General features: G+C 41.1%; 1 protein-coding gene and 1 pseudogene across 1 annotated transcript in view; one reads left to right on the forward strand and one right to left on the reverse strand.

Annotated features, from left to right (window-relative positions):
* Positions 1-1,924: 1,924 nt before the first annotated feature.
* On the reverse strand, positions 1,925-9,936 carry LOC106827443 (tRNA selenocysteine 1-associated protein 1-like; annotated as a pseudogene).
* FAM171B (family with sequence similarity 171 member B) overlaps positions 9,731-26,882 on the forward strand; it is a 63,883-nt gene continuing 46,731 nt past the window's right edge. The window contains exon 1 of the mRNA XM_044768595.2: positions 9,731-10,357. Coding sequence (XP_044624530.1) covers positions 10,138-10,357 — 220 coding nt within the window. The 5' untranslated portion in view covers positions 9,731-10,137. The remainder of the gene's footprint in view (positions 10,358-26,882) is intronic.

The following is a 26,882-nucleotide window of genomic DNA, read 5'->3' on the forward strand; positions in this document are numbered from 1 at the left end:
TTAGTGAGGAAACTAAAGGGAAGAGTTTATTAAAGAATGAGCAAATTTCCTACTTCTCAGTATACCAATTTTGACTTTTCGACTTGAGCCTCCTTTACGACTAAACCAGAGCCACACACTTCCCACCATGTGGTGCTAAATTACCAAACTCAACTTCAAGGGTCTTCTCTCAATCACTCCTCAGGTATTCAGTGATTGCAAGGAATAGAGACGACACAGCAGTAACTAGTGGCACGTCGATCCTGCTGCACGGCCCTGGTCGCTCAAGGGAATCCTAAAGCAGCTGCAGCATAGGAGTGACTCAGTAACAGAGCTGAGAATCTGGTTTACGCATGAAACAGAAACAGTCCCTTCTCACCTCTAATTCCCCACAGCCAGTTCTTCCCCTCCTCACTCCATAGCCTCCCCTAGATCCATGCAGGCTTGGTCACTGGGTGAGCCTCAGTACTTTCTCGTGCCTTGGACAATGACGTAGTTTTAAATTACTGCAAGGGCCTTTTGCCCTGAAGGGTCACACATTCAGAGAACCAGGGATTAGGTCATGGGCATCTTTTGGGGGGTGTTATTATGTCTACCACAGTCCACCTCTGGCCCTCAAAGGTTCGCATCAGTCTCATATGCAGAATACATTCAACCCATACCAAAGTCCCCCCAATCAAACCATTACAGCGTCAACTCAAAGACCAAAATCCCTTCTTCATCTCTTCAGATTGAATGTCCCTAATTCATTATTTAAATCATCCAAACTGGGTATGGGTGAGGCTTGGTTTATGATCCATCCTGGGATACAATTCTCTATATGTGGACCTGTGAAACTAAAGAAAAAGTTACGTGCTTTCAACATACAATGGTGCAACAGGCATATTACAATAATTATAGACATTCTCATTCAAAAAAGAAAAAAAGGGGGAAAAAAAAGGAAATCACTGGTCCAAAGCAATTGTAAAATCCAGCTGAGCAAACTCCATTTGGTTTCAAAGTCTGTGAATAATTCTCTGTGCCTCATGGCTACACTCTCTGAGTCCCCCCCCCCAACCCCCAAGTCTTGAGCCTTTTGGTCTAGGTTTAGCTGGTTCCATCACTTCCTGTCACACATTGGCCTATCCCAGCTGGAATGCCTAATGAACTCTTCTCTACCCAGTCACCAGACTTAGAGCAAATCTGTTGGAGGAAGGAGGATGCCTGAAATGCCTTGGATAAAATTGCCCACGGTTTGACACTCAGCACATAATCCACGTGTTCTGACTCAGAGAATCTTAATGATTTACATGCGTGTCACCTGAGAAGGGCTTCTAAACCCAGGGTTTAGTAGCTGTTTGAATGACCTATTTTGGTTAATAATCCCAAACTGTTATTATCTCCAGGAGAATGGATAGTCCTACCTGGGTAAATGATTCTTGTTCAAAGACATACAAATTTTTTTTTTTTTTTGAGGAAGATCAGCCCTGAGCTAACACCTGCTGCCAATCCTCCTCTTTTTGCTGAGGAAGACTGGCCCTGAGCTAACATCCATGCCCATCTTCCTCTACTTTATATATGGGACACCTACCACAGCATGGTGTGCCAAGTGGTCCCATGTCTGCACCCAGGATCCGAACCAGCAAACCCCAGGCCACTAAGAAGAAGAACGTGCGAACTTACCCGCTGCGCCACCGGGCTGGCCCCTAAAGAAATACAAATTTGAACCTGTTCAACCCTCTTCAACAGTTGGTCCCTTGGTTTTCAAACTCAAATTAAATGGTTTACTAACAAACGAAGGCAGCAGTATTTCAGGAATATTCATAATTTAGTGAAACAGTTCATCGCTAAAATCTTACAAATCATTTTCAAAAAAGCCAAAGTTCTTGCAATTTTTTTTTTTTCAAAAGGAGTCTGCCTTCTCCCTCTCATGGCCCACTCTGGCTTCTCCTTTGTCCTGGCTACGTCATGGTGGGGATCTCTGGAGACAGTTGTACAGGGTCTGCCGGTGACAGTCCATCAGTGCATCATACAGCTCCTCAGTCTGCTCTATGAACTCCTTGTTGGCCTCAGTGACACCCAGCTGTGGCACGGGGTCATCGATCGAGTGCAACTTCTTCATATGTGTAGGGGCACTAGCTGGTGTGCCCTTTTAAGACCATGTGTCCTTGAGGCTCCTTGTCTGGGCTATGTACCAGCACTCACAATGATAACAGTCCTGGGCTTGGTTAACCCAGCTGTTTTCTCGTTGGAGAGTTAGCACAAAGACCCTTGAGATCTGAGGGAACACGGAGGCCCTTGGTGGGGAGGGCGGGGGGCGGAGCATGGGGCTCTGGTCCTTGGAATGCAGGTCATACAGGGACAGTCCCCCTTGGCAAGCATGCAGCCTTTGTTCCTCTGCCTACTTAAGCAAGCTTCTCTCAGGGGCCGGTAGCCGTGTCCATTTCAGTCCAGCTGGCTGCCACTGGACCCTCCCTGTACGGAACTTCCCAATAAACCCTTATGTCTTGTTCGCTGTCTCTAGGTCTTTTCTTTGGTCTCTTGGCAACGTATCGGGCACTGCTCACTCGGCTGGGCATGTGGCGGAACAATATGTCTGCATGGTACTCTGGGTATGGCCACACTGGGAGGAACTGTTGCTGTGGCTGCCTGTGTTCCGGTCATGACCCCACCGGGAGTGGTAGTTCTGGTACTGCTGGTAATACTGGTTGTAGCTGTAACTGCACATCTGACTGTATTCCACCAGCTCCACATGGCTCACGTGAGGGACTGCTATGCTCAGCAGCGCCAGTTTAGACCCCCGTCCCACTGCTTCCTGGCACTTTGTAAGGGTTTGCTTCTGTTCCTGTTCATTGGTAAATTTCCAAAAACTATTGCTTTTTGACATAAAGCAGATAATACATCCTTTCTGACCTCAGAGAATCTTAATGATTTACATGCCTGTCACCTGGGAAGGGCCTCTAAACCCAGGGTTTAGTAGCTATTTGACTCATATGACCCACTTTTCATCTGTGAATTCATCTGTGAATTTGACAAAACCATAGCCCTCATCCAAAACCACCTTGCTTTCCTGACAGGAGCGGCAGATGTAGATGAAGAATTCTAAAATCTTGCCATCATCCACATCTTGGATCAGACCCTCCCGCAAAAGAGGCAGTACTCAGGGCTATTATTTGGTTATTTCCTACAAGTGGCATAGTTCACTTTAAAACATTTTGCAGGTGTGCCTCTTAGATGATGTTTCCCATTAATTTTATGCAAACACTTCCCAGCTGTTGCCAAATCTGTGCATTCTACAAAACAGCAGCCAGCTAGGAGTCCAGTGAGGCTGTTTGACACTTATCCTGGTCTCCCCTGTGGAGGCAAGGGCTCTGGCGGTGAAGTTCTCATCCACGTAGGCTCCAGGGCACCTAGCCGTAGGCAGGCCTCCATAGGATTGTTGTAAACTTTAAAATCAGGAAATATGAGTCCTCCTATTTTGTTCTTATTTTTCAAGATTGTTTTAGCTATCCGGGGTCCCACGCAATTCCATGTGAATTCTAGAATCAGCTTGTCAGTTTCTACAAGGAAGTCATCTGGGATTGTGATAAGGATTGTGTTGATTCGGTAGGTCACTTTGGGGGTATTGTCATCTTAACAATGTTACGTTTCTGATTCATGAACCTTGGATGTTTTTCCATCAATTTAGATCCTCTGTAACTTCTTTGAACAAAATTTCATAGTTTTCAGAGTACCAGTTTGCCCTTCTTTTTTTTTTTTAGAGATTGGCACCTGAGCTGACATCTGTTGCCAATTTGTTTTTTCCCCAAAGCGCCAGTACATAGTTGTACATCCTAGTTATAAGTCATTCTAGTTCTTCCATGTGGGATCCCCCCACAGCGTGGCTTGATTACCAGTGTGTATGTCCTGTCTGTGACCAGGATCCGAACTGGCAAACTTCAGGCCACCGAAGGGGAGCATGTGAACTTAACCACTGAGCCACAGGGCCAGCCCAGTGCTGTTTTGACTATGATTGCTTTGTACTATATTTTGAAATCAAGTACTGCGATGTCTCCCGCTTTGTTCTTTTTGCTAAGAATGCTTTGGCTATTCACATTCTTTTGTGATTCCATATGAATTTTAGGATTGTTTTTTCTATTTCTGTGAAAAATGCTATTGGAATTTTGCTAGGCTTTGCATTGAATCTATAGATGGCTTTGAGAAGTATGGACATTTTAACAATGTTAATTCTTCCAATCCATGAACAAAGGGTATCTTTCCAACTATTTGTGTCTTCTTTAATTTCTTTCATCAATGTTTTATAGTTTTCGGTGCACAGATCTTTTATCTCCTTGGTTAAATTTATTCCTAAGGTTGTTTTTTGGTGCTGTTGTAAATGGGATTGTTTTCTTAATTTCTTTTTCAGATAGTTCATTGTTAGTGTACAGAAACACAACTGATTTTTGTATGTTGATTTTTGTATCCTGCAATTTTACCGAATTCATTGATTAGTTCTAACAGTTTTGGTGGAGACTTTAGGATTTTCTATATCTAGTACCATGTTATCTATAAACAGAGGCAATTTTATGTCTTCTCTGATTTGGATGCTTTTTTATCTCTTTTTTTTTTTTTGCCTAATTGCTCTGGCTAGGACTGCCAGTATGATATTTAACAGAAGTAGTCAGAGTGGGCAATTTTGTCTTCTTCCTAATCTTAGAGGAAAAGCTTTCTGCTTTTCACCATTGAGAATGACATTAGCTGTAGGCTTGTCATATACAGCCTTTGTTATGTTGAGGTGCATCCTTTTAATACCTAATTTGTTAAGAGGTTTTTGTTTTTAATCATAAAAGGGTGTTGAATTTTGTCAAAGACTTTTTTTGCATCTATTGAGATGATCATATGACTTTTGTCCTTCATTTTGTTACTGTGATGTATCACACTGATTGATTTGTAGATATTGGTGGGGAGAGGGCCTGGGGCCTGGGGCCACAGGGATCGCTCTGACACTGGGGCAGGCCTGGTTTGGGGCCATGAAGGCTGGCCTGGAGGCTGTGTCCAAAGGTGCTAGCCTGTTGCCTGGGGCTCAGGGGCCAGCCTAGCCCTGGGGCAGTCCTGGAGCCTGGAACTACAGGGGTGGGTTCTTTCTTAATCCTTGATAGCATTCATATTTTCTTTCCAGAGTTATTCGGCTCCCAATAATGTATTTTATCCAGTCTTTCTTATGTACACCAAAAGAAATACATTATATATATTACACACACAAACATATGCAGTTGATCCTCATTATTCATGATTCCATATTTCCAAATTTGCCTATTTGCCAAAATGTATTTATAATGCCCAAATCAGTACTTTCATGGTTATTCCTGGAAATGTGCAAAGCAGTGAAAAATTTGAGTTGCCCAACATACATATGCCCAGCTGAGTTCAAATGAGGTGATGCTCTTCCTTCTTTCGGCTCTCATACTAGATACAAGGGTCCTTTTTATGGTCTATTTAGTGCCAGTTTTTTTTTCAGTTTTGTACTTTTCATTGGAGATTTTGTTGTTTAAAATAGCCCCCAATTATAGTGCTGAAGAGCTGTCACTGTTCCTAAACCCAAGAAGGCTGTGCTGTGCCTTACAGAGAAAATACATGCATTAGATAAGCTTCTTTCAGGCATGAGTTATAGTGCTGTTGGCTGTGAGCTCAATATTAATGCACTGCAATATATAATAAATAAGGTGTCTTTAAACAGAAACACACATAAAACAAGGTTATGTATTGTTCAGTTGATAAAAATGTTATGACCAGAGGCTGGCAGGAACCAGACTGTATTCCTCCTAGGAGCAATGGTTCAGTATTTGCTAATTTAGTGTTTGCAGTGACTTTATAGAACACAGCTAACAAGAAAAATGAGAATTGACTACATATAATATGAAATTTTATATACATTATAAAATATATATAAATGAAACAGAATAAACATGCATACATTAACCAAAGAAGTAACAGCTGACATTTACTGAACAGTTTCTATAGCAAGAAACTCTAATTTTACATTATGTCGGGTTTTTTTACCTCTTTTAGGCTCTATTATTTCTCCCACTATACACTTGAGAACACCGAGGCCCAAATCTTTTGTAAATCACACACAAAGCTGTGAGTGGTAGATACCAGAGCAGCCTGATTCCAGGGCTCTCCTCCATTAACCAATAGTTCTGCCTCATAAAATTGATTTATTGATTTAATCAACCAAGTAATCAAACAATCAGTGTTAGGCATTGTGGTAGGAGCTGGAGACACAGCTGTGAACATGATGGCCCTGACCCTTGTGGAACCTACGCTAGTGAGGATATAGGCAAGTAAGTATCCTTTTTAAATAACAGAGTCCTAAGGGGAAATATGAGGTGTCCTGCAAGCTCAAAGCAGGAGTACCTAATCAAAGCTAAGGATGCCAGGGAACGTATCCTGGAGGAAGTCATATCTAAGCTGGACCTTCTGGCTCTATGCGAGCTTGCCAGTTAAAGAGGTGAGGAGCAGAGTTCCAGGCAGAGGAAATCAGTATGTTAAGGTCTAGGGGCAACCCAAATCAGTCTAGTTCAAGGCAATAAGAAAACTCCCTTCTCTCTCTCTCTGTGTAAGTGTTTATGTAAGAAATATTAAAAGATGAGCCTGGGTGGTCAGAGGATAGATTATAAAGGGCTTTGTAAGTCTGTTCAGGATTTTGGACTTTGTGCCAAGAACAGTGGGGTGGGGGGGGGTACTGGTAGATTTCAAGCAGGGAAGAATTAATATATTATATATGCATAGTATTATTCTTTGCTTTCTGGTGGCTCTTGTAGTAGTTTTATAAAAATGAAGAAGTTCTAACATTTATGGTTATATTGTACTAAGCATGAACAGTATCATGAATTAGGAAACTGAAAATAACGTCCTAGATCAACTGGCATCTTCCATTTCTTTGTAAATCACACTGACTGACGCGTGAAGCACACGCAGGTGGCAGGATACACCTTCCTGAATATCCGCTTGGTTTTGTCCCCACCAGTTGGTGTGTGTGCTGAGTCAGTTATGCTTGTTCACAAACTTGTTTTTGTCACTTCTATGTGTTATAAGGAATGGATGAAATATAAACTTGAGCAAAGTGCATTTTTCTATGTAAACTAAGTTTAATAGTGAGTGAGAAAATTGCAAACATTTGGGAAAAAATTGAAAATAGAAGGAATTGGCACTCACATTGTTTGTCAAGAGTCTTTAAGAACGCCTTCCACTTAAACTAAAACTGCAAATCATAGGGGTGCACTGTAATGGTGGTTTATGACTTCAAACCCTAGGATGTGGTTAGATACTCAAAAAAACCCTCAATTTTTAGCCCTACATCAAAAGATTGGTAAATGAATCTGCTTTTACTTATTTTAAGATAAAATAAGCAGTTTAAAATATATTTAAGATATATTGATTTTTATGTTTCTTCACCATCTTTTTTGATTCACCAGTTACTAGCCCTGATTGCATCAGATAATATAGATTTGTATATTGCACAGAAATTAGGCATAAGCTGTATGAGCAATGGGGCATTTAAAAACTATGTCAAGACCATGTTGATCGACAAAACTTATTTCTTTAAACAGTCCATAGCACTGAAGGCTTTGACGTCCACCCTCTACTGGGGGCTGTGTAATCAGCGGCTTTGCCTCGGGAGGGTCAGCTTCCGATATGTTAAAGATGACTTGGCCACCATAACGCAGAAGGACAGAAATCCTGGAAGCCTTCCTTTCTTCCTGCAAGTCAGGTTTTTGGAGCCATTTCCATTTTCTCCTTTCTTTCAGGCAGAGGTAAATTGGAAGAAAATGCAACAAAAACAGCTTGGTGAGACTAGTGAAGGCTCTCTGCCTTCAGCCTCCCCCAATAGCTCCTGCTCGCATAGGCGAGGCAGAGCCATGATGGAACAATGGCATTCACTGCGAGAACCCACACTTTGGCATCTGTTTTCCAAAAATTATGTAGCCCCCATACTTTATTTTTGTCTAAAACATCACTAAACAAGCAATACAAGCTCATGGTAAAAGTTTCAAACAGTGCAGTTAGAGTCACATATTAGAGTAGCTTTGGGGAGACAGTAGCCTCTCTGATTGCCAGTGTTTCCATTTGCTAAATAGGATGAGAGCTAACTTGTAGGATTGCTCTGAGGATACAAAGAGATAATGCATGTAAAATGCCTATTATTATTATTTTACTTTATGGTTCTATAGGCATTATTTTTATACCATTGATCAAAGAATAATTTTCCACTATTGAGAAGTTTGTTCTTTTCCAGCAAGTTGGAAACTGTGGGAGAAACACACAGAAGAATGGTGAGAGTGGAGACGGATTGTCCAATAGCCAAATCAGCTGAATCAAGAATGATGGTGACTGACCAAGGTCGCAGTCAGATCACATTTACATTAGACTATGAGATGTCCCACAGGCACTGCAAATGCAAAAAGACTATAGTTGAACAAGCTGTGGCCTCTCACCCTATTCCGCAGGCTGTACTACCAGTTAATCTTGATAATGTTCTAAGCAGCCACCCAGGATCTGAATCTGGCAATTTGACTGTTATACTAGACACACTCATCTCTCTCCTTCTCCCTTCCCCACCCACCCACCCACCCAACCAGCCAGCCATCTCTGTTGATTCCAGCCCTAAATATTGAATGTCTCACTCATTTCCTCTCTTTTCCAGTCTCAAAAGCCTTGGCCATCTCCTCATGGGCTTTTGCAAACACCTCTGAACTGGTCTCCTCTCTTCTGATCTACCCTGTGTAATCAATCTTCCATGCTGATAGCAAAAGGATCCTTCTAAAAAGCAGACTGGTGGCGAGTCTCTTTCCTGATTAATTTCTTTCACTACTTCACAGTCACTTGCAGCGTAAATTTCAATTTCCTTGAAATTTACTTGAATTTATTATAGCATCTAAGGTTATTACAAGAGTTAACATATATAGAGTGCTTGAATGGTGCCTGGCACATATGAAGTACCATAGAAGCGTCCGCTATTACTTTTTTAGTGATCTGATCTCCAGTCTCCTTTTCAATTTAAAACACTGTCACTCTGTCACAATCATTGCTCACAGTTTTCCAAGCACACTGTGCTGTTCAACTCCTTTGCGCTTTGTGCGAGCGCGCGCGCGCACACGCACCGCCACGCCCCCGCCCCCCATGCTGCTCTACTTTTTAGATGACCCGATTGCTCCCAGCTATGTGTAGAATTCTTATTCTTCTTTAAACTCCACCTTCCCGAGTATTTTATAGCCCCCTTCCGTATCCCACATAATTTCTTCCAATTCATTGCAACCTCTACACGTAGTGTTTCCCCAGTGGCAACCATACACTGGATTATAATTTGCTTACATGTTCCTCTACCCTAACAGGTAGTGAGCTCCTAGAACGCGGGGGTTGTATCCTGCTTGTTCCAAACACCTGACTAAAGGCTGGCATACTGTAAGCACCTAGTGCGCATTTAGTAGAATATGTTTTGAACAAATGAAAAACGTAGGCTACCAATTATACAAAATGTACATAAGAATATTTTATGATACAGAAAGAGATTCCCACTTGGGCAGAAAAAGGAAGTTTAGTCAAAATCTGGAGAGCCACAGTTTAATTTCTAGCTAACCAATGATGGCCATGATGAGCAAAGCCTATTTAGTTAGGAGACCCTAGCTTTTTCAGCCACTGATGCGGTAAGTGTTGTAGGAAGGTAATCAACCTATCACCTCTCCTCTACTTCAGGGTCAGGTGGGGGGGAATTTTATTCCACTTTGTGCAAAATTTCCCGGAGCCTCGGTAGGGGCTGGAGGGTCTGAAGGTCTCCCAGCCGGCAGAAGGACTCCTTTCTCGTTGATCCTTGGCGGCTTCCGCCCAGCACACCACCCTAGCACCGCGCGGAGCACTAACCCTCGCAGCAGCCCGGCTGCGGGCGAGAACCGAGCATCTGCTCGGGGCGCCCGGCTCGCCCCGCCCCGCCCGGCGCATCACGTGCTGGAGGATGCTGCCTTCCCCCTCCTCCTCCTGCTTCCCTCCGCCTCCCGGCCTCCTCCTGCTCCTGCTGAGGGTGTGCGAGGCAGACGGCGCGAGGGGGAGCGTGCAAGCGGGCGCTGCCGGAGCCCGCAGCCCTGGCGCCCGCCGCCGCCCGGAGCCCCGCAATATGCCGCCGCGGCCCTCTGGCTCTCGGCCATGGCGAGGCTCAGCCGGCGCGTCCCTTGCACCCTGCTCTTCGGCCTGGCCGCGGTGTTGCTGAAGGCACAGCTGGTCCCCGCGGCCGCCAGAGCCGAGCTCAGCCGCTCCGATCTCAGCCTCATCCAGCAGCAGCAACAGCAGCAGCAACGGCAGCGGGAGGAGGCTGAGGAGGAGAGGCCAGAGGTGCCTGGGGCATCCTCCACCGTTACTGTTCCAGGTAGGTCCCGGCAGCCCGGCCCTGCCTTTCCATCTCCGCCGGAGAGCTCATCTGGTGTCCCTGGCTTCCTCGCCCCTTCCCTAGATCGCTTCCCATCGCCTGTCCTACCCATCCCCATCTCCGCAGTCTCCCCAGACTGCCTGGCCAGGACTCAGGCTGTGCTCTGGTTTCGGGAATCTGCCCTTTGGGTGATGAGCTTTCTGGGAAGCGCAGAGCTCTGCAGTAAGGTGGGGAGGGGTCGGGAGGGGTAGGGGTGAGTGACTGCCTCCATTGATCTTTTTCTCTTCCCTCCCTTCTTTCTGAATTCTTCCTTCTGCCCTGGGAATGACTGTACACACACACACACACACACACACACACACACACACACACACACACACACACACACACACACACACACACATTCTCAAATCCCTTTAGCATTCTACTCTTTATCCTTTTCTCCCCTAGAGACTGAAAAATCTTGCAACAGACACCCACACACTCCTTTTCACCGTCTCGCCCCGCCTGTTGTATTTAAATTTAGACCTGGAGAAAGAAATCTTGATTTATTTTATTATCTGTTTCTATCTCTTCTTATCCCGGGAAGGGTTTAAGGCAGTTTGCAAGAATGCCTTCAGTATAATAAGATATAATAAAACAAAATGAAATAGGAGTTTGCAATTGAAGGAAAGGGAAAAGAGGAGGGGGGCAGATAAGATAAAGTCGGTACTGACGTTAGCACGGCGGAGCTTGCCCCTGGAGAGGGGAATCTCCTCACTTGTTAGGAGAACTTAATGAGGCAGATTCTTGACACTATTCCGTGAGGATGAGGAAATACGCTGTAGTGTATGTGGCTGGAACAGTCCCTCGTTTCCTGCCTTGTTCCCCCTCCCCGTTAAAGCTCTCCTGGTAAGCAGAAAGCTGGATTATCCCTTTTAAAAGCCTCTCCCCACCCACCACCCGAGTCCCTTCCCTACTGTAGATGCTGCCTGCTGTTTGCAAAGAAGAAAAGCCCATCCATTTTTTGGCAAGTGGGCTTAGGTTTCTGCAAAAGCCAACGTGAATTATAACATTTGTTTTTGTTTTAAAATCCTGCCTAGTGACATGATACAAGATGCTGAAAATGAAATTTTAAAGAATGGAATCAGCAGCTTATTTTGTACTGCTTGCTCATCATCAAAGAGCAATACTCAGGCATGCCAGCTGCAATTCGTGACACAGCCAGGATGATTTAATTTATCAGAGTGCTTGGAGCAGAGGATGAAATCACCAAAGTGTGCGGGTGCCTACACCAACTAATAACACTCGAGTGTGGCTAAGAGTCCTGAAAGGTGTGGTGTGTGTGCTGGTTTTCCTACCTGGGTTTTTACAACTGGAAGTGCTAACATGGTTTGCGCGAGGCTGCTATTTGCTAAACGTAGGGAAATGAGAGAGGAGAGTTGGAGAGCCTGTCTTCATTATGAGAAGGATTTCATAAATTAACTATGAAACAAGTCTGAGAGAGTGTTGGTGGATTTTATGATTTGCAATATATTTTTATTTCAGTTTATCTTTCAGGCATATTCGTTTAATGTGTTTTGACTACTGTGATACAGATATGTTGTGACGAGGTTTACGAATAACTGCGAGATGAAATCTTTTTTTTTTCTGCTTTTTCTCCCCAAATCCCTCCAGTATATAGTTGTATATTTTAGTTGTGGGTCCTTCTCGTTGTGGCATGGGAAATCTTTTGTATGTAGCGTGGACATTAAAATATTTTTCTGATATTTGTGAGGGAATATTTTTGAAAAGGATGATTGTTCGGGAAACTAGGAGTTTTTGTCCCATTTACCTATTAGAGCAATCAAGAGGAAGGAGCCACTAGCCCATGGGTCAGACCAGAGCCTGAAAAGTACCATATGATAACTCTTGCTTCTGCCTCAGAAACTCTAGCTCCCCAAGCCCGCGGCAAACAAGAGAACAATTCAGTTGATTGTTGTTTAGTTATTGGGATATGGAGTCAGATCACAAACAACCTATAAACAAGTGAAGTTAAAATAGTCCTCTGAGCGCGCCGTGATCTCTAGGGTGAAGCGGTCTTCCTGCTTCAACCTTTGTTTTCTACTATCTCTTCTCCTCACACAGCTAGTGATGTTTTTAAAAACATTAAATAGGATCATCTGTGCTCACAGTCCTCTAGTGGCTTCCCATCCTCCCAAATGCACGCCCAGATCCTGAAGATGGCCTACAAAGGCCTGGGTCCCCTGTCCGCCCCTCCCCCTGCCATCACCCGCAGCTCTGCCCCTGACTCGCTCCACTGTAGCTACGCTGGCTCTCAGTTTCTTCAGTTTGCAAGGGGGCCCTGGGATGGGGCCTTTGCACTTGCCGTTTTCTCTACCTGGACTTTCTCTCTGGAATTCTGGAACTTCACGTTCTTCAGGTTTGCTGAAATATTACTATATCTACGAAGCTTTCCTGACCAGCTACGTGAGATAGGAATCTGCGTGCCCTTTCATACTCATTCTCCTCCAGGTCACTCATCATCCTAAGGAGCCTGTCTCCTCTTACTAGAATGTAAGCTCTGTGAGGGCATGAACGCTATTTTGTTCCCTATTGTATTGTATTACATATATTTTTAGTACCTAGAAGAGTACTGGTAAGCATAGGCATGCATAGGTTTGTTGAATGAATGAATGGATGAAGGAACAAACAAAAATGCTGGCGTCAAGAATCATTTTCACCTTTTAAGTATTTGCTGTTTTACATGTGAAATTCTTCATTGGAATTTAGCAGGGGAGATATAAAAATAAAGAAATTTTAGGTAGAAATATCTGTAAGTAGAGGTTATAAAGTATATAAATTTTGGATCTTGAATCTTAGCTAATTTCGGCCTTTATCTTATGCTGACTATAGAGAACTGATTGATACCAATGCTTGAGTCCACTTATGAGGTTCTGTCAAGATTTTTTTTTTTTGCGGAAGATTAGCCCTGAGCTAACATCTGCCACCAATCCTCCTCTTTTTGCTGAGGAAGACTGGCCCTGAGCTAACGTCCGTGCCCATCTTCCTCTACTTTATATGTGGGACGCCTACCACAGCATGGCTTTTGGTAAGCGGTGCCATGTCCATACCCGGGATCCGAACAGGCGAACCCCAGGCTGCCCAGAAACAGAACAGACGAACTTAACCGCTGCGCCACAGGGCCGCCCCAAGAAGGTTTTTTACCCAAGTGTACTTATAATCCTATTATGCCCTAGGAGGGTATTAACGTATCTGTAAATAGCTGTGGTTGAGCCTGAGTTCATTCTTTCGTCTGTATGGTGCTTCTGATCTTGGACATGTTATGTGGAAAACTATAGGACTTTTCTCAGGCAAAATTTAGAAAACTAAGAAGACACATTTTGGTGACTGAGCATGTCAGTCCATAGTAGAGAAATTGATGTTGGTTAGTATTCGCTGGATTTTATTATTCTGAAAATTTGTATCTCTTTGTATTGCTGGGAAATAAGAAAATGAGGTTTAAAAAAGTTGAATATGAGATTTACAAAGTCAAGATTTAAAAACAGTGAATTTTTATTTTCTCATTAACTCATAAAACACCCGGTCTTCAGACAGTAGTGAGAATAAAGACTAAGGTTGTCTGTCAAATTAGTTGTTTTCTCTGGTGTGTGCAGCAGCTCTCATTTCTCCATCTGCACCAGTATTTGTGAGAAATAAATATTTAGAGGGCCAGGGAAGGATAATTTGGGGCCTGGTGGTAGCTGAGACAGCCATATATTCACCGTGATGGCCCATTAGAAGGGAGGCATGCTGGAGGTGGGGGCAGGAGGAGCTGGAAAAAATAATGAGCTCCATTTCAGATTCTCCATGTGAAGCACAGACTCGGGATCTCCACTGGATTTTTGTAAATGTTTTCTGCATACAGAGAAAGCTTCTTGAGAAGTATATTTTTCTGATGTAACAATTTTTGATTGTACATTTCACCGACAAATTTTGAACCTTTTTATTTTGGAATATGTCAAATATGTAGAAAGTAAACAGAATAGTATAATAAAAGTCCATACCCATTAACTAACTTTAACAGTGATAAAATTCTGCTTTAATTGTTTCACCTGTACCTCCACCCATTTCCTCTATGCAGGGTTTTTTTTTGAGGTAAAACATATATACACTGAACTGTGCATACCTTAGCTTAATGACAAATGGATATACCTGTGTAACCATCGCCCCATCAAGATGTAGAATATTTACATCACCCTAGAAAATTCCCTCATGCCCCATTCTAATCCCTGCCCCTTACCCAGAGACAACTGCTGTTCTGATTGTTTTCATCATATATTGGAGCTGCATAAAATAGAATCATAGAGCAGGCACTCTCTTGTATCTAGCTTCTTTAGCTCAGTCTGATTTCCATAGGTTTCACCCACTTTGTTGCATGTTCAACGGTTTCTTCCTTTTTACTGCTCAGCAGTATTCTATGGTATGAATTACCGAGGTTTGGTTTATCACTTCTTCTGTTGATGGCTATTTGGGTTATTTCCAGTTTTTGCTATTGTAAATAAAGCTGCTACATTCTTGTACAAATCTTTGTGTGGACATGCCTTCATATCTCTTGAGTAAATGCCTAGGAGTGGAATTGCTGGGCCAAGTGGTATGCTTTTGATGTTAAAAATTTTTTTTTCATATTCTATGTAGCTGAAACCTACTTCACTTAAAATTTAATTTAAAAATAAAATTCAATATAGAATATTATTGTTTACGTAAAATCAAATAGCTTGATTTAAACAAACCTGATTGAAATCTCCCATTTATGAAAGCATTTATTTATTTACTTTTTTTCTGTTCAAGGAATTTGAAAATCAATAGGAGAAGTGGGTTGAGAAATTGACTGTTCTATCTAAAGCACTCATGTTTTAAAGGCCATATCCCCAGATGGGGTAATTATGATTTCTTTCCAGGATTTTAATAACCAAAGGGAACTATTTCTTGGTGTTGATTACAGGTTGAAAAACACATGCCATTGTGTTGAATTTGAATCCAGTTTGTTTTAGTGGTGGTTTCTCAGTGTTCTTAATGTGACAGAACAGAAACTAGAAAATATTTTTCTGAAACAAAACTCTTCCCCCCAAGTATATAAATATTGGACTTGATTTCTCTGTCAGCATTCTGTCTGACTAGGTTAGCTGCAGTGTTGTCATTCATTCACTTGGCTTAGTGTGATGGGTCTTAATTTCCTTTTGTCCAAATTGCCTGAGCTAGGAAATGGATATATTATTTTCCATCTGCTAGTGGAAAAAGTATGCTTTGGAATATTTACCCAGAAAATTCTAAAACTATGAAAGCTATGCATTGTAGTGAAATACATGATAAGCTTAAGAAAACAGCTTCTGGGGTTTTTTTTGAGGAAGATTAGCCCTGAGCTAACGTCTGCTGCCAATCCTCCTCTTTTTGGTGAGGAAGACTGGCCCTGAGCTAACATCCGTGCCCATCTTCCTCCACTTTATATGTGGGATGCCTGCCACAGCATAGCTTGATAAGCGGTGTGTAGGTCTGCACCCAGGATCTGAACTGGTGAGCTCCAGGCCAGTGAGCCCCAGGCGGGCGAACCCCAGGTCGGTGAAGTGGAAAGTGCGAACTTAACCACTGCACCACCAGGTCGGGCCCGCAGCTTCTGTTTGTTTTGAAGATTGTGTTTGGAGATATCTGTTTAATTGGCCTCTTGCATAAGCACAATGTGTATTTCTAAGACATATAAGATTCTGTGCCTTTTAAATTCTTTTTCTTTTATGATTGTCTGTGTCATCAGGAATAGGCAGTATTCTTAAATACTTGTTGTTAATGTCTGGGAGTATAAAGGCCAGTTCACTTGGGCCTGAAATGAGTCAGTGATTCTGAGTGCCATTTCAAGTAGGGTAGAGGGTGTCAAGGAAGTGATAGTTGCTTCTGACATTACTAACATGTCAGATCTGCCTCAGTGACTTAGTGAACCAAGACTGTAAAATGCCTCAGGATTGCATTACACTTATCTGAAATCTCGAGTTGATAATACCCGTTAAGCTCTCCATATTAAGGTTCTGTGTCTTGTGTAGAAATTAAGATTTAAAATTAATTTCATTTATATGTGAGATTTCAATTTCTATTTAATGTGCTTTTTTCTTAAGTTGGTTTCTATCTCATAACAATTTAGGGAATAATATAAAATTAAAAAAATTTGCCAAATATTATCATTATTGTACTTAGATTAGTTTTGTTCCTGTTTAGTAAAGAAGTATTATTTATAGACTATATCATTTTAATTTAGTTGTTAGCTCTGCTGAAATTTAGAACATTTAGATAGCAATCCAATAGCAGTTCATATCTGTGGCCCTAAATGCTAGTTGGACTTTAGGTGACCAGTTGACCAGTGGGAAGCTGGTAAAAATGTCCAGCCTCAACCCAGGCTTCATGCTGTGAGGGCCCTGGCTTGTCTCTGGGGTGAGTACCCCAGGAATGCTGTAGAATTCCATATCCTTAGGCCTTTCTAACATAGAATAGAACCAGTGTCCGTGATTTTAGTCCCACTTTTACTCCTCTGTTTTTTTGTGATAGGAATGTGACACAAACAAACAGGATGGGTAGATGGGCAAGTTTCTAATGGGTTAACTATAACCAGGTTGAATAGAAGCTGCAAAGGTCCTGGATTTTGTGACCCATTCCACCCTTGCCTGCCCGCCTTTGTTTTTGAAAAGGATAGAAATTAAGCTGTCAAAATATGGCTGTATATAGTTAAATGGATTATATTTCTTCCAAACTTTAAACATACTGCTAATGTTCTTTCATATTTGCATGAGTAGAGTTTGTTTATAAGTGTCTGGGTGACTTAGATAAAACTACCAGGAGAATATCCATTTACTATAAAAGTGAAATAGAGGGAGGCCACACTTTTTGTGTAAGGGCAGAGAAGTTACCAAGAGTAATGGGTGTAGCAGGAAATATTTAACTATTCTACTAACTAATACTAACTAGGTAAAATGAACCATGCATGAATCAATAAGAGTGTGCCATGAAACACTGATTATGAGTAATGCAATTTATGTACCTGAAATTAAAAAAAATCTACTCATTTATTTTTAAAAAGTTGGTATATTCCAAATATTTTCATTTAAAGACAGATAAATTCTCTTCATAAAATAAGTACTTCCCAAAGTATATTTTACAATATATTTGTGCTATTAGATTCAGTACTTTTAGCAGAAAAACAATGATTTAGTACTTCCCAAAATTTCAGTGTTTCTTTATATTAGAGTAGCTCTCATTCATAATCATATGCAGCAAAAATATTTTTATAGCACGATATGAAGCAATCTGATCTTCTAATGCTATTTATAACGAAGTAGCATCTAATATTGATTAAAATATGTAATAATTAAAACGAAAGTTTTTCACTTTGCAGATTATAATAAGCCTTCTTGGAATCATAGGCTCTTGGAACTAGAATGAGGTGGAAATGACCTTCTCCAAAATGCTTTGCTCTGGCCATGTTTGAAGAGTATATGACCTCAGCCAGAACACATCCACATCTTCAAAGAAATTGTGGTATCATCTGGCAGTTACAAAGTCTGATAAAACTTACAGTTAAGGATAATTTGATGATTTTCTTCACAGCAAATATGACGCAGATCAGTGTGCTTTTTTATAATCCCTACATTTCCTACCAGTGGACTCAAGTTTGTGAATGAGAAGAGTCAAAAGAATGTGTATTTTAAAATTGCTTCTGTACCTTAGTATTTCAAATAGGGAAGAAGTCTTGTGAATCAGGAAAGCTTGGTAAATGTAGGCTGTAAACACGTAGGGGGTCAAAACTTTGGAGGCTCAAGAGAAAAGAAGAGAGAGGTAACATAACTTGCTGTGACAAGTCTGAGAGGGTGTCAAGTATGTCATTGTTCATGGGGGAGAAAGGTACTCACCAGAGGTGAATCTTTCTTCCCCCTATATGTGTAGGGGACTCGCTGTCCCTTATACCTTGTAAGGCTGGGGTTCTAGGGAGCCAATGGAAGGGTGTAGAAGGTTCACGAGCACCCTGAAATTATGTAATCTTCAATTATCTAGTGTTCAGAGCATCTGTAGGGTTTTCAAAGGAATCCTTGACCCCCAAAAGGTTAACAAAGCCTGCCATGGTTAATTAGTCCTTTGTGAGCGGACTCAGTAAGAAAAGAACAAAGGTAACATTCAGACTCAAGTAACGTTTTTGTGTGTTCTTAACATGGGAGGTTTTTCTGTTATTGTGTGCATGTGGTCAGTGAAATTCGCAAGCTTGACAGCAGCATGACCAATTCTGCCAGAAAGCTTTCACCCTTAAAAGAACTGATGGTTTAGGATGCACGACCCTTGGTCCATTCTTTCATCCTCTGGCTTGTCCATTCTGTTGTAGAATGGCCACCAGTATGCAATAGATATCTTTTGATAAATCATATGACTTTGAACTGTTTTATGTCCAGATTTCATTATATAATAAACTGGTAGGACACCTTATACCTGAAAAAACCCTCTGTTGGAATTCTTTGGCAGTCAATCCAGAAACTCTTTGCAGCTTGGCTCTTGGCTGTTCCACTAAAAGATAGGATCATTGAGATTAAGTTAATAATCTTGATAAAGGCTCTGATGTCTTTGTGAGTCATCTAATGCCTCCAGGCCTGATTATAAACCTCAAACAGTCTTAGCAGATGAGGGCCCACCCTGGTTGTTATTAATTCTCAAAGCAGGCATTTATAAAAACCTAAGTCTTTCCCTACCCACTGAGACAAGTATTAATCTTTGGTCTTTAAACAGTTTTGGGGTCAAAATAGCAATTTCAGTCTACAGCGATTTAAGTCTGCAATTGAACTTGCTGTTTTCATCACCACTGCTGTTCTAGGCTTTCAAAATGGATGTAATTTCTAAACTCATTGAAACCCGCATCTTACGCACTTTTTTTTTTTTTTTTTTTGGTGAGGAAGATTGACCCTGAGCTAATAGCTGTTGCCAGTCTTCCTCTTTTGCTTGAGGAAGATGGTCGCTGAGCTAACGGCTGTGCCAATCTTCTGTTTTGTATGTGCGACATCGCCATAGCATGGCTTGATGAGTGGTGTGTAGGTCTGTGCCCTGGATCTGAACCCGCAAACCCCAGGCTGCTGAAGCAGAGCACACACACTTAACCACTATTCCACCAACTGGGCCCTCTTACTCATTTTTTGGATTCATACCTCTCCTGATTTCACTAAAAACTGATTACATTGGAAAAACTAGATGCTAAAAAGAGTGAATAACAGGGGCTGGCCCCGTGGCTGAGTGGTTAAGTTCGTGTGCTCCGCTGCAGGTGGCCCAGTGTTTTGTTGGTTTGAATCCTGAGCGCAGACATGGCACCGCTCATCAAACCACACTGAGGCAGCGTCCCACATGCCACAACTAGATGGACCCACAACGAAGAATATACAACTATGTACCAGGGGGCTTTGGGGAGAAAAAGAAAAAAAATAAAATCTTTAAAAAAAAAAAGTGAATAACAGAGTGAAGAATTTCTTTGTTTTTAGAAATAGCTTTCTTTTGCAGAATTTTTCTTTCCTTTGAAAATCCAAATGGAGAAATTTGTATTTTAACACATTCTGAAGTTCCAAAGAGAAGTAAGAGCATGTGTTGAGACTTGGAAAGCTGCAGCTTCAGGGAACAGCATGGGGCACAGACATGGAGGGAAAAAAATAGAGGCACCCACGACAAATCCAAGTCTTACTGTGGCCGTTGTGCTTCGTGTAGATGGGGACTGGCTCACAGACGAGAGCTCTATGCAGGGGCTGTGTGTGGGGCCTGTCATGGATCCAGCAGCTTAGAGATAGGTATGACAAAGGCAGATGAAAAGATGGTGACCCAATTCATTCCTCTTTCTTTCCTATCAATATTCCTTATCAATAATACAGTATCAAGTCTTTAACTCTTAAATAATTTGTTATGCAATAATTACATTATATTTTTAAAAATTATACATAAATATTAATATGATAACTATAATATGTTTGATATTGTAATATATAGGTAATTAAAATATTTTTATATTCTAAAACATAAAAGTAGAAAAAATAGTTTATTTTTCCACTAATTTAACACTCTGCCTCTGTTCTCACTCTCCCCTCTCACGAGGTGATCTCATTCACTCCAGTTCTTTGAATACCGTCTATATGCTGAGTCTCCCCAGAGCTTGCTCCTGAATATATCCACTAATTATTTTGACATCTTTATGTGGCTATATCATGGGTATCTCAGCTTAAGCATGGCTAACACTGGATTCTTGATTTTCTACCACACCTTCGGGAATAAAAAAGTCTCCTTCCTTATTTTTTTTATTTTGAAACTATAGTCACCATGCTGTATTCCACCCCCAGAACTTATTTGTCTTATAACTAGAATTTTTACCTTTTGGCCACCTTCATCATTCATTCTTCCTCATTGTTATTAAAAACCAATAAAGTGCCCCACTGGCCAAGGAAGGAGCATTGAGGATGCTGTCCTTGCCATTTCCTCTGCCTTCCCCTCCATCTGGTCAATCACTAGACCCCATCAAGTCTGTCTCCTAAATAGTCCTCATCTGTTAGTTTTTCTCCTTCTTTCCTGCCCCTGCTGTAGCTCAGATTCAGGTTAGCATATGAACTGGCCTGCTCATGTCCATTCTTTTTTTTTTTTTTGAGGAAGATTAGCCTTGAGCTAACATCTGCTGCCAATCCTCCTCTTTTTGCTGAGGAAGACTGGCCCTGAGCTAACATCCGTGCCCATCTTCCTCTACTTCATATGTGGGATGACTACCACAGCATGGCTTGCCAAGTGGTGCCATGTCTGCACCCGGGATCTGAACCGGCGAACCCCGAGCCGCTGAAGTGGAATGTGTGCACTTAACTGCTGCTCCACTGGGCCAGCCCATTATGTCCATTCTTGATGCTCTAAAATCCATACTCCCCAGAGCAGTTATGGGGGTCACTCCCCCCACCAAATAGTGGTTATTTTATTTTTAAGTAAAAATCTGATTAGGGTTCCTACAACATGAGAAGCAAGTCCGAGGTCTTAACCTGACCTGTAAGGCTTTACGTGATTTACAACTCCAGTCTCAGATCTAGTTTCTCTCCCACTTCATCACTGTGCTCCAGTTCTCTGTAGCTTGAGTGTGACAGGTTTTGTACCTTAGGGCCTTTGTACAGGTTGTTTCTCTGCTTGCAGCACTTCCCTGATCTAAAACACGCTCCCCCTCCCCCTACACCATTCACCTGGCTAATTGCATTCAGACTTCAGATATTAGCTTAAATCTACCTCTTAAACAGGTTTTCTTTGACTTTCCACTCTGAGCTAGGTTCCTCTGTTATGTGCTCTCATAAACACCTCCTACTTGCTCAAGGGCTGTAATTGACTTGTAGCTAGGCGCCTGTTCCGTATTTCCTTATTTGTCTTCTCGTCTAGATTGGAAACCAGATGAGGCCAGGTGCAATTAATTGTGTTGGTTTGGGCTCTGTTCCTGTATAAATATTTATTGAATGAACAAATGAGTGACTGTATAGATAAATATTTGTGCAGTTGAGTATCTTCTTTTATCTGCAAGCTTGAGCTGGCTTCTCTAAAGTGTGTGTATGAAAAGGACATTACATGGGGAAAAGGCTGTAGGCTTTCGGAGGCCAGTGGCCAAGAATACAGATTTTGGATCAAGAGGAATGCTTGCTTTGAAAAAAATATATGGGAAGAGGAACTGGCGTGTATTTGAATACACATATTTGAATATACGTGGGGCTGGAGATAACATACAAGATTCCTACAGTGAATGATTTCATTCATTTTTTTCCTTTTTTTAAACAAACTCATTATCTACTATTTGCCAGGCACTTCATCATCACTGATTGCAAAGAACACCCATTGGGGATGTAGATAAAGAGACCACAAATGATATTAGAGTGTGGTAAGTCCCAGGTTAGAAGAGTATATAGGATACTGTGGAAACACAGGTTTGGGGGAAAATAATTTGGCCTGTTTCCCAGAAGAAAGCACATTTAAAGTGAGTTTCAAAATAATATAGAAAAGCAGAAGGAGGAAATAATTTTTCTGATTTTTTATTTAGATTTATTTTTTCCATTTCCTTTTGTAATAACAATATAATAATTCCTTTTCCCGTTATCTTTAGTATTCTCTAGAATTCTTATTTCCTACTCTTATGGCTCATAACTTCCATATTGTTGGAAAAGAAAAAAAATAATGTAGCTTCTTCCACAAGGCCACATTTCTTGAAGACACCAGACTGATGATGTGCCCTCTTTTCTAAATAAAGGAATTGAATTCAGAACTCAAACATGAGCCCTATTTCTATCAGTACTGTGCTAGCAATTGGCCTTCTTGCCTTTACCTCGATATATAGCAGAAATACTTTCCCCTGTTGTTAAAACAGTGGGTTATCACCACCTTGGCCAAATTGTGCCGTTTTCTTAACCTGTCAGTCCTCAACATGAACACAACACAGACCAGTTGTGTCTTGAGGTCTCCTGTATCCTCTCTGTCTCCCATCTGTGCCAGCCTGTTGGCCATTTCCCCAGTCTATCATGAAAACAACTTGGCTCCTCTTCCCTCCCCTTCAGTGACCCCAAACTTCATTTCTACACTCTACCACAAGGCGATGAGTGATTTAAAATATATTTTGTTGCTGATTGTGGTTGCACTGTCTGAGACTTTTAAAAAATGTAATTGCATGTTTACGTTAAAAATTACATTAAAAAATGTAGTTGCCTGGTTTTCTGCTAAATCAGAAAGTTTATGAAAACTAATAGGAATTTTATGTACTCATGAAGTTTTTCTCCGTTAAGGTTGATCTAGAGATGTACTCATAGCAAGGGGCCGTTTTAGCTGAAAATTACCAAGGCACCAGAGAAGGCATCGCACTGACTTTAAGCTATTTACATTGATGTATTTTTGTGGATGCAGTCAAAGTTTGCTCTCATCACTTAAAACTCCCTCTCATAGAGGTTTTGCATTATTTTTACCCCTGAAATTCTGAAAATCTTCCAGGCGAGGGAACTGCGACACTGAAACAGGTGGCGTAACAGGGGGAGCATATGGCCTGACGGCTGCTGTTCTCCCTTGGGCTGTAGCCCCCATGTGTTCGCCTCTCATCAGGGTCCTTGCACGGTATGTTGTCTTTTGGGACTTTGAGAGACTAAGGAGGAAATTATTCCACCTACAGCACCATTCAGAATGGGAACTGTATTTCATGGAAGAGGCAATATATAAATCTGTTTAATGAAAGACATTGTCTTAACCCAACAGCTCTGCTCCTCCTTTAGACCATACCTATTTCTATCCTTTCTCTAATCTGACCTGGAGGACTTGGAATTGCCATTGATTCTGTCGTCTCCTCTCCCACACTCACATCTCACCCTCTGAGTTCTTTTAAGTATCCATTTACAGTGTCTTCAGTGTCCATTCCTTCTGTTTTATTTTCATAGCTACTTTCTCTATCTAGGCCCCCACTCCATCTGTTTGGACCATTAGAGAAATCTCCTATTAGGTCTCCCTATTTTTTCCTCCCTCGGACTCAAACCATACCTTACTGCATGCATCTTCCTGAGACACTGCTTGCTTTTCTTAAGCTTTCATTATATTGTCGTTAAAACATGAAGTCTTCCGTCAGGTTTCTGCCTCCCTCCAACTTTTTATAATGAATACTTTGAAATATACTGAAAAATTGAAATAGTATAATAACTATTCATATATCCTCCACCAGGATACAACGATTATTAAAATTTTGTTATATTTGCTTTATCTGTATTACTGTGTTTCTATACAAACACACACACACACACGCACACGGTATTTCAGAACCAATTGAAACTTGTATGCTTCCTGACTTTTCATCCCTATGAACTTCAGCATGCTTCCTTTAAGATCTGAGTAACTGTCATTGGGAAAGTAATACTTTTTTTGAAATGGTAAAACAATTATTAAAAAATTTTTAATAAACTACATAAAAATTGATGAGGAAAAGATATAGAACTTCAAGTAATGAATGAATAAATGAATCTTATAGATTGCATGTGGCAAATTCTTAAGAAGATTTCACTTTGATTGGCTTGTTATATTTGTGCAAATAACATTTTATTTATATTATGTGTTCACCAGTTTGTGGTAAGACTGAGGTTTGTATAAAGGTAGCATTTTAGCTACATTACTCTCTAAATGGGAGGTTCTACCAGGCTTTCAATTTATTTTGTTCTTTGGTCATTTCCCATTGGTCAACTCTTGGTGTGTAATTTTTATGGTGGAGGTATATAGAATTGTCTGTCTTCTACCTCTTTTCCCCTTTCTTCTGCTTATGCTGCCCTCATCCATGCATATTTGATGGTAGAAATGGTAAGATGTAAAACCTGAGAGTTGCCATCAGCCATGCTCCCCACCACGTGGAGAAGGCCCATAGCCTGTGAATGGAAAGATGAAGTCATACAGAGTTGAAGTTACTGGTTCCATTCATTGCCAAGCTCTGGCCGGGTGATTGTCATCCCCGTGGTTTGCTTGTACAGCCTTTCTTTGTATTCTGTGAGTTGATAAATTCCCATTTTTGCTTCAGCAAATTTTGGTTGGATTTCTATTCAACCAAGAAGCCTTAACTAGCTCAATATGTTACTTCCTACGCTAAGTCCTAACTCCAAGCAAATTTTAAATCCATTGACACTTTTCTCTCCCCATTGGCACTGCCCTGCCTATAGCTTGTCCCTAAATTCAGCAGAAACCAATTTAATGCTACTTTCTCCAGGAAGTTATTCCAGTCCACAATTCTCTCTTTCTGCTGTGTTTAGTTTCTCTCTCTCTTGAGCTTCTGAGTTCCTTCAGAGCATCGATATATTCATTCACCTGTTTTACATCCCAAAATGCCTAACACTCAGTAAGTGCTCAGTAAAAGCATGTTGATTCATAACATGTTATGATTATATATATTAATAGAAATAGCTAAGGGACTAGGTATTTTTTCGTTATTTATGTAGTTATTTCTCATGCCTATCACAGCGCTGGACCCATAGTAGGTACTCCAAAATTTATGTTAATTAAAAAATATTTGTTCTTAGATTTATGAGTTCAGGGCAAATACTGACGCTATTAAAATGAATTGGAAGATGATTAATTGAATACCACTATATGATGCTTTAAGATTGAGGACTGGCCGTCAATCATGATATTAATATACCAAAGGACTGTTCTTAAACCTGGAGCACTTTTCAGAGTCGCTTCCTTTCCCTGCTCTATATTTTTGTTTCCTTCCATTTCTACCTTTAGTTTTTGTCTTTTATTAACACTTAGTTTTGTCACTTTTTGGTCCGTGATGAAAACCTCATGCCTCTCACTCCTGCTCCCCTCCTTTCTCACCTCCATTTTTTTCCTCACTTCACAGGACTAATTTAGATGTCCTTAGGATTCCAAACAGGAATCCTTTTTTGCTCCTCAAAATACTCCTCTAGGGCCCCTGACTTACAGAAACAAATTTCTAAATCTACATTGCAAACAAGTACATTTAATTAACGAGTCCTCAATAATGAACAAATAAAAGTTCTCTTTGCCACAAAAAGCATAATAAATGAGGGCAGTCATTAAACTCTTTTCTTGGTACTTTAAAAAACTAGGTGACTAACTGCATGTTAGTTCATGATTGTAATGTTGGAGGGGAAAGGCCTTGGCGAATTTGAGACACGTCAGAAGGCCAGTGTGGCTGCTCTGCAGAGGGTGAGATGAGAGCGTCATGGGGTGTGGACGTAAGGGAGGCAGGACTCAAGTGTGGCTGGGTAGGGGCCGAACACTGGGCTCTGCGCTCACACGTGCTTCGGTGGCTGATGTCTTTACCAGAGGAAGACTCTAGGTCTGTGTGGTTTGGTGGCTGGATCACGGGCTTTGGAGTTTGGGCAACTGGAGTTCAAAATCTGCTGTGCCTCTCCTTACATGTGCTCTTGGGCACATTCATTAAACTGAGTAGAGAAAATGAGACTTACCTTGTGGCATTGTTGTTAGGGATTAGAGTTGCTGTATGTGAAATACCTAGAATTTAACAGATACTTATCAATTACTGTTATCATTAGACATGACTTTTAATAAATTAAATATTTCAGAAGTACGAATATTCTGTCTTGCTTTATATTCTATGATATTATGTTAGTAAGGGTTGAGTAGGTAGACAGAAAAGGTAACATGCCAGTTTTACAACTTTCCAGGAAATGAGGCTGGGTTTGTTTTCATTGTTTTATTGTATTTCCTGTAAATTGACTCTAAAGTGCATACATGTTTTTGTAGTAAGAAGTATTAAAGTATATAGTGGAATAAAATTACTGTTTTTCTTTTAAAACGACCAAGAAACAACATTGTCTCTGGAACGTTACCTAGAGGAAGCAGGCAAGCAAAATATATTTGAAAGCCAAAAATCAGTGTGAGGAAGTCATCGGTGAGCTTCAGGTTTTTCCTATTATATTGATTCCTTTTGTTTTGCTGAGAAGACAGATTGGCTTTTAAGAAAGGCTGAATTCAAACAGTAGTTTTTATTATTCTTTTTCTC

Source organism: Equus asinus, chromosome 4 (genome assembly GCF_041296235.1).
Source record: "Equus asinus isolate D_3611 breed Donkey chromosome 4, EquAss-T2T_v2, whole genome shotgun sequence".
NCBI lineage: Eukaryota > Metazoa > Chordata > Mammalia > Perissodactyla > Equidae > Equus > Equus asinus.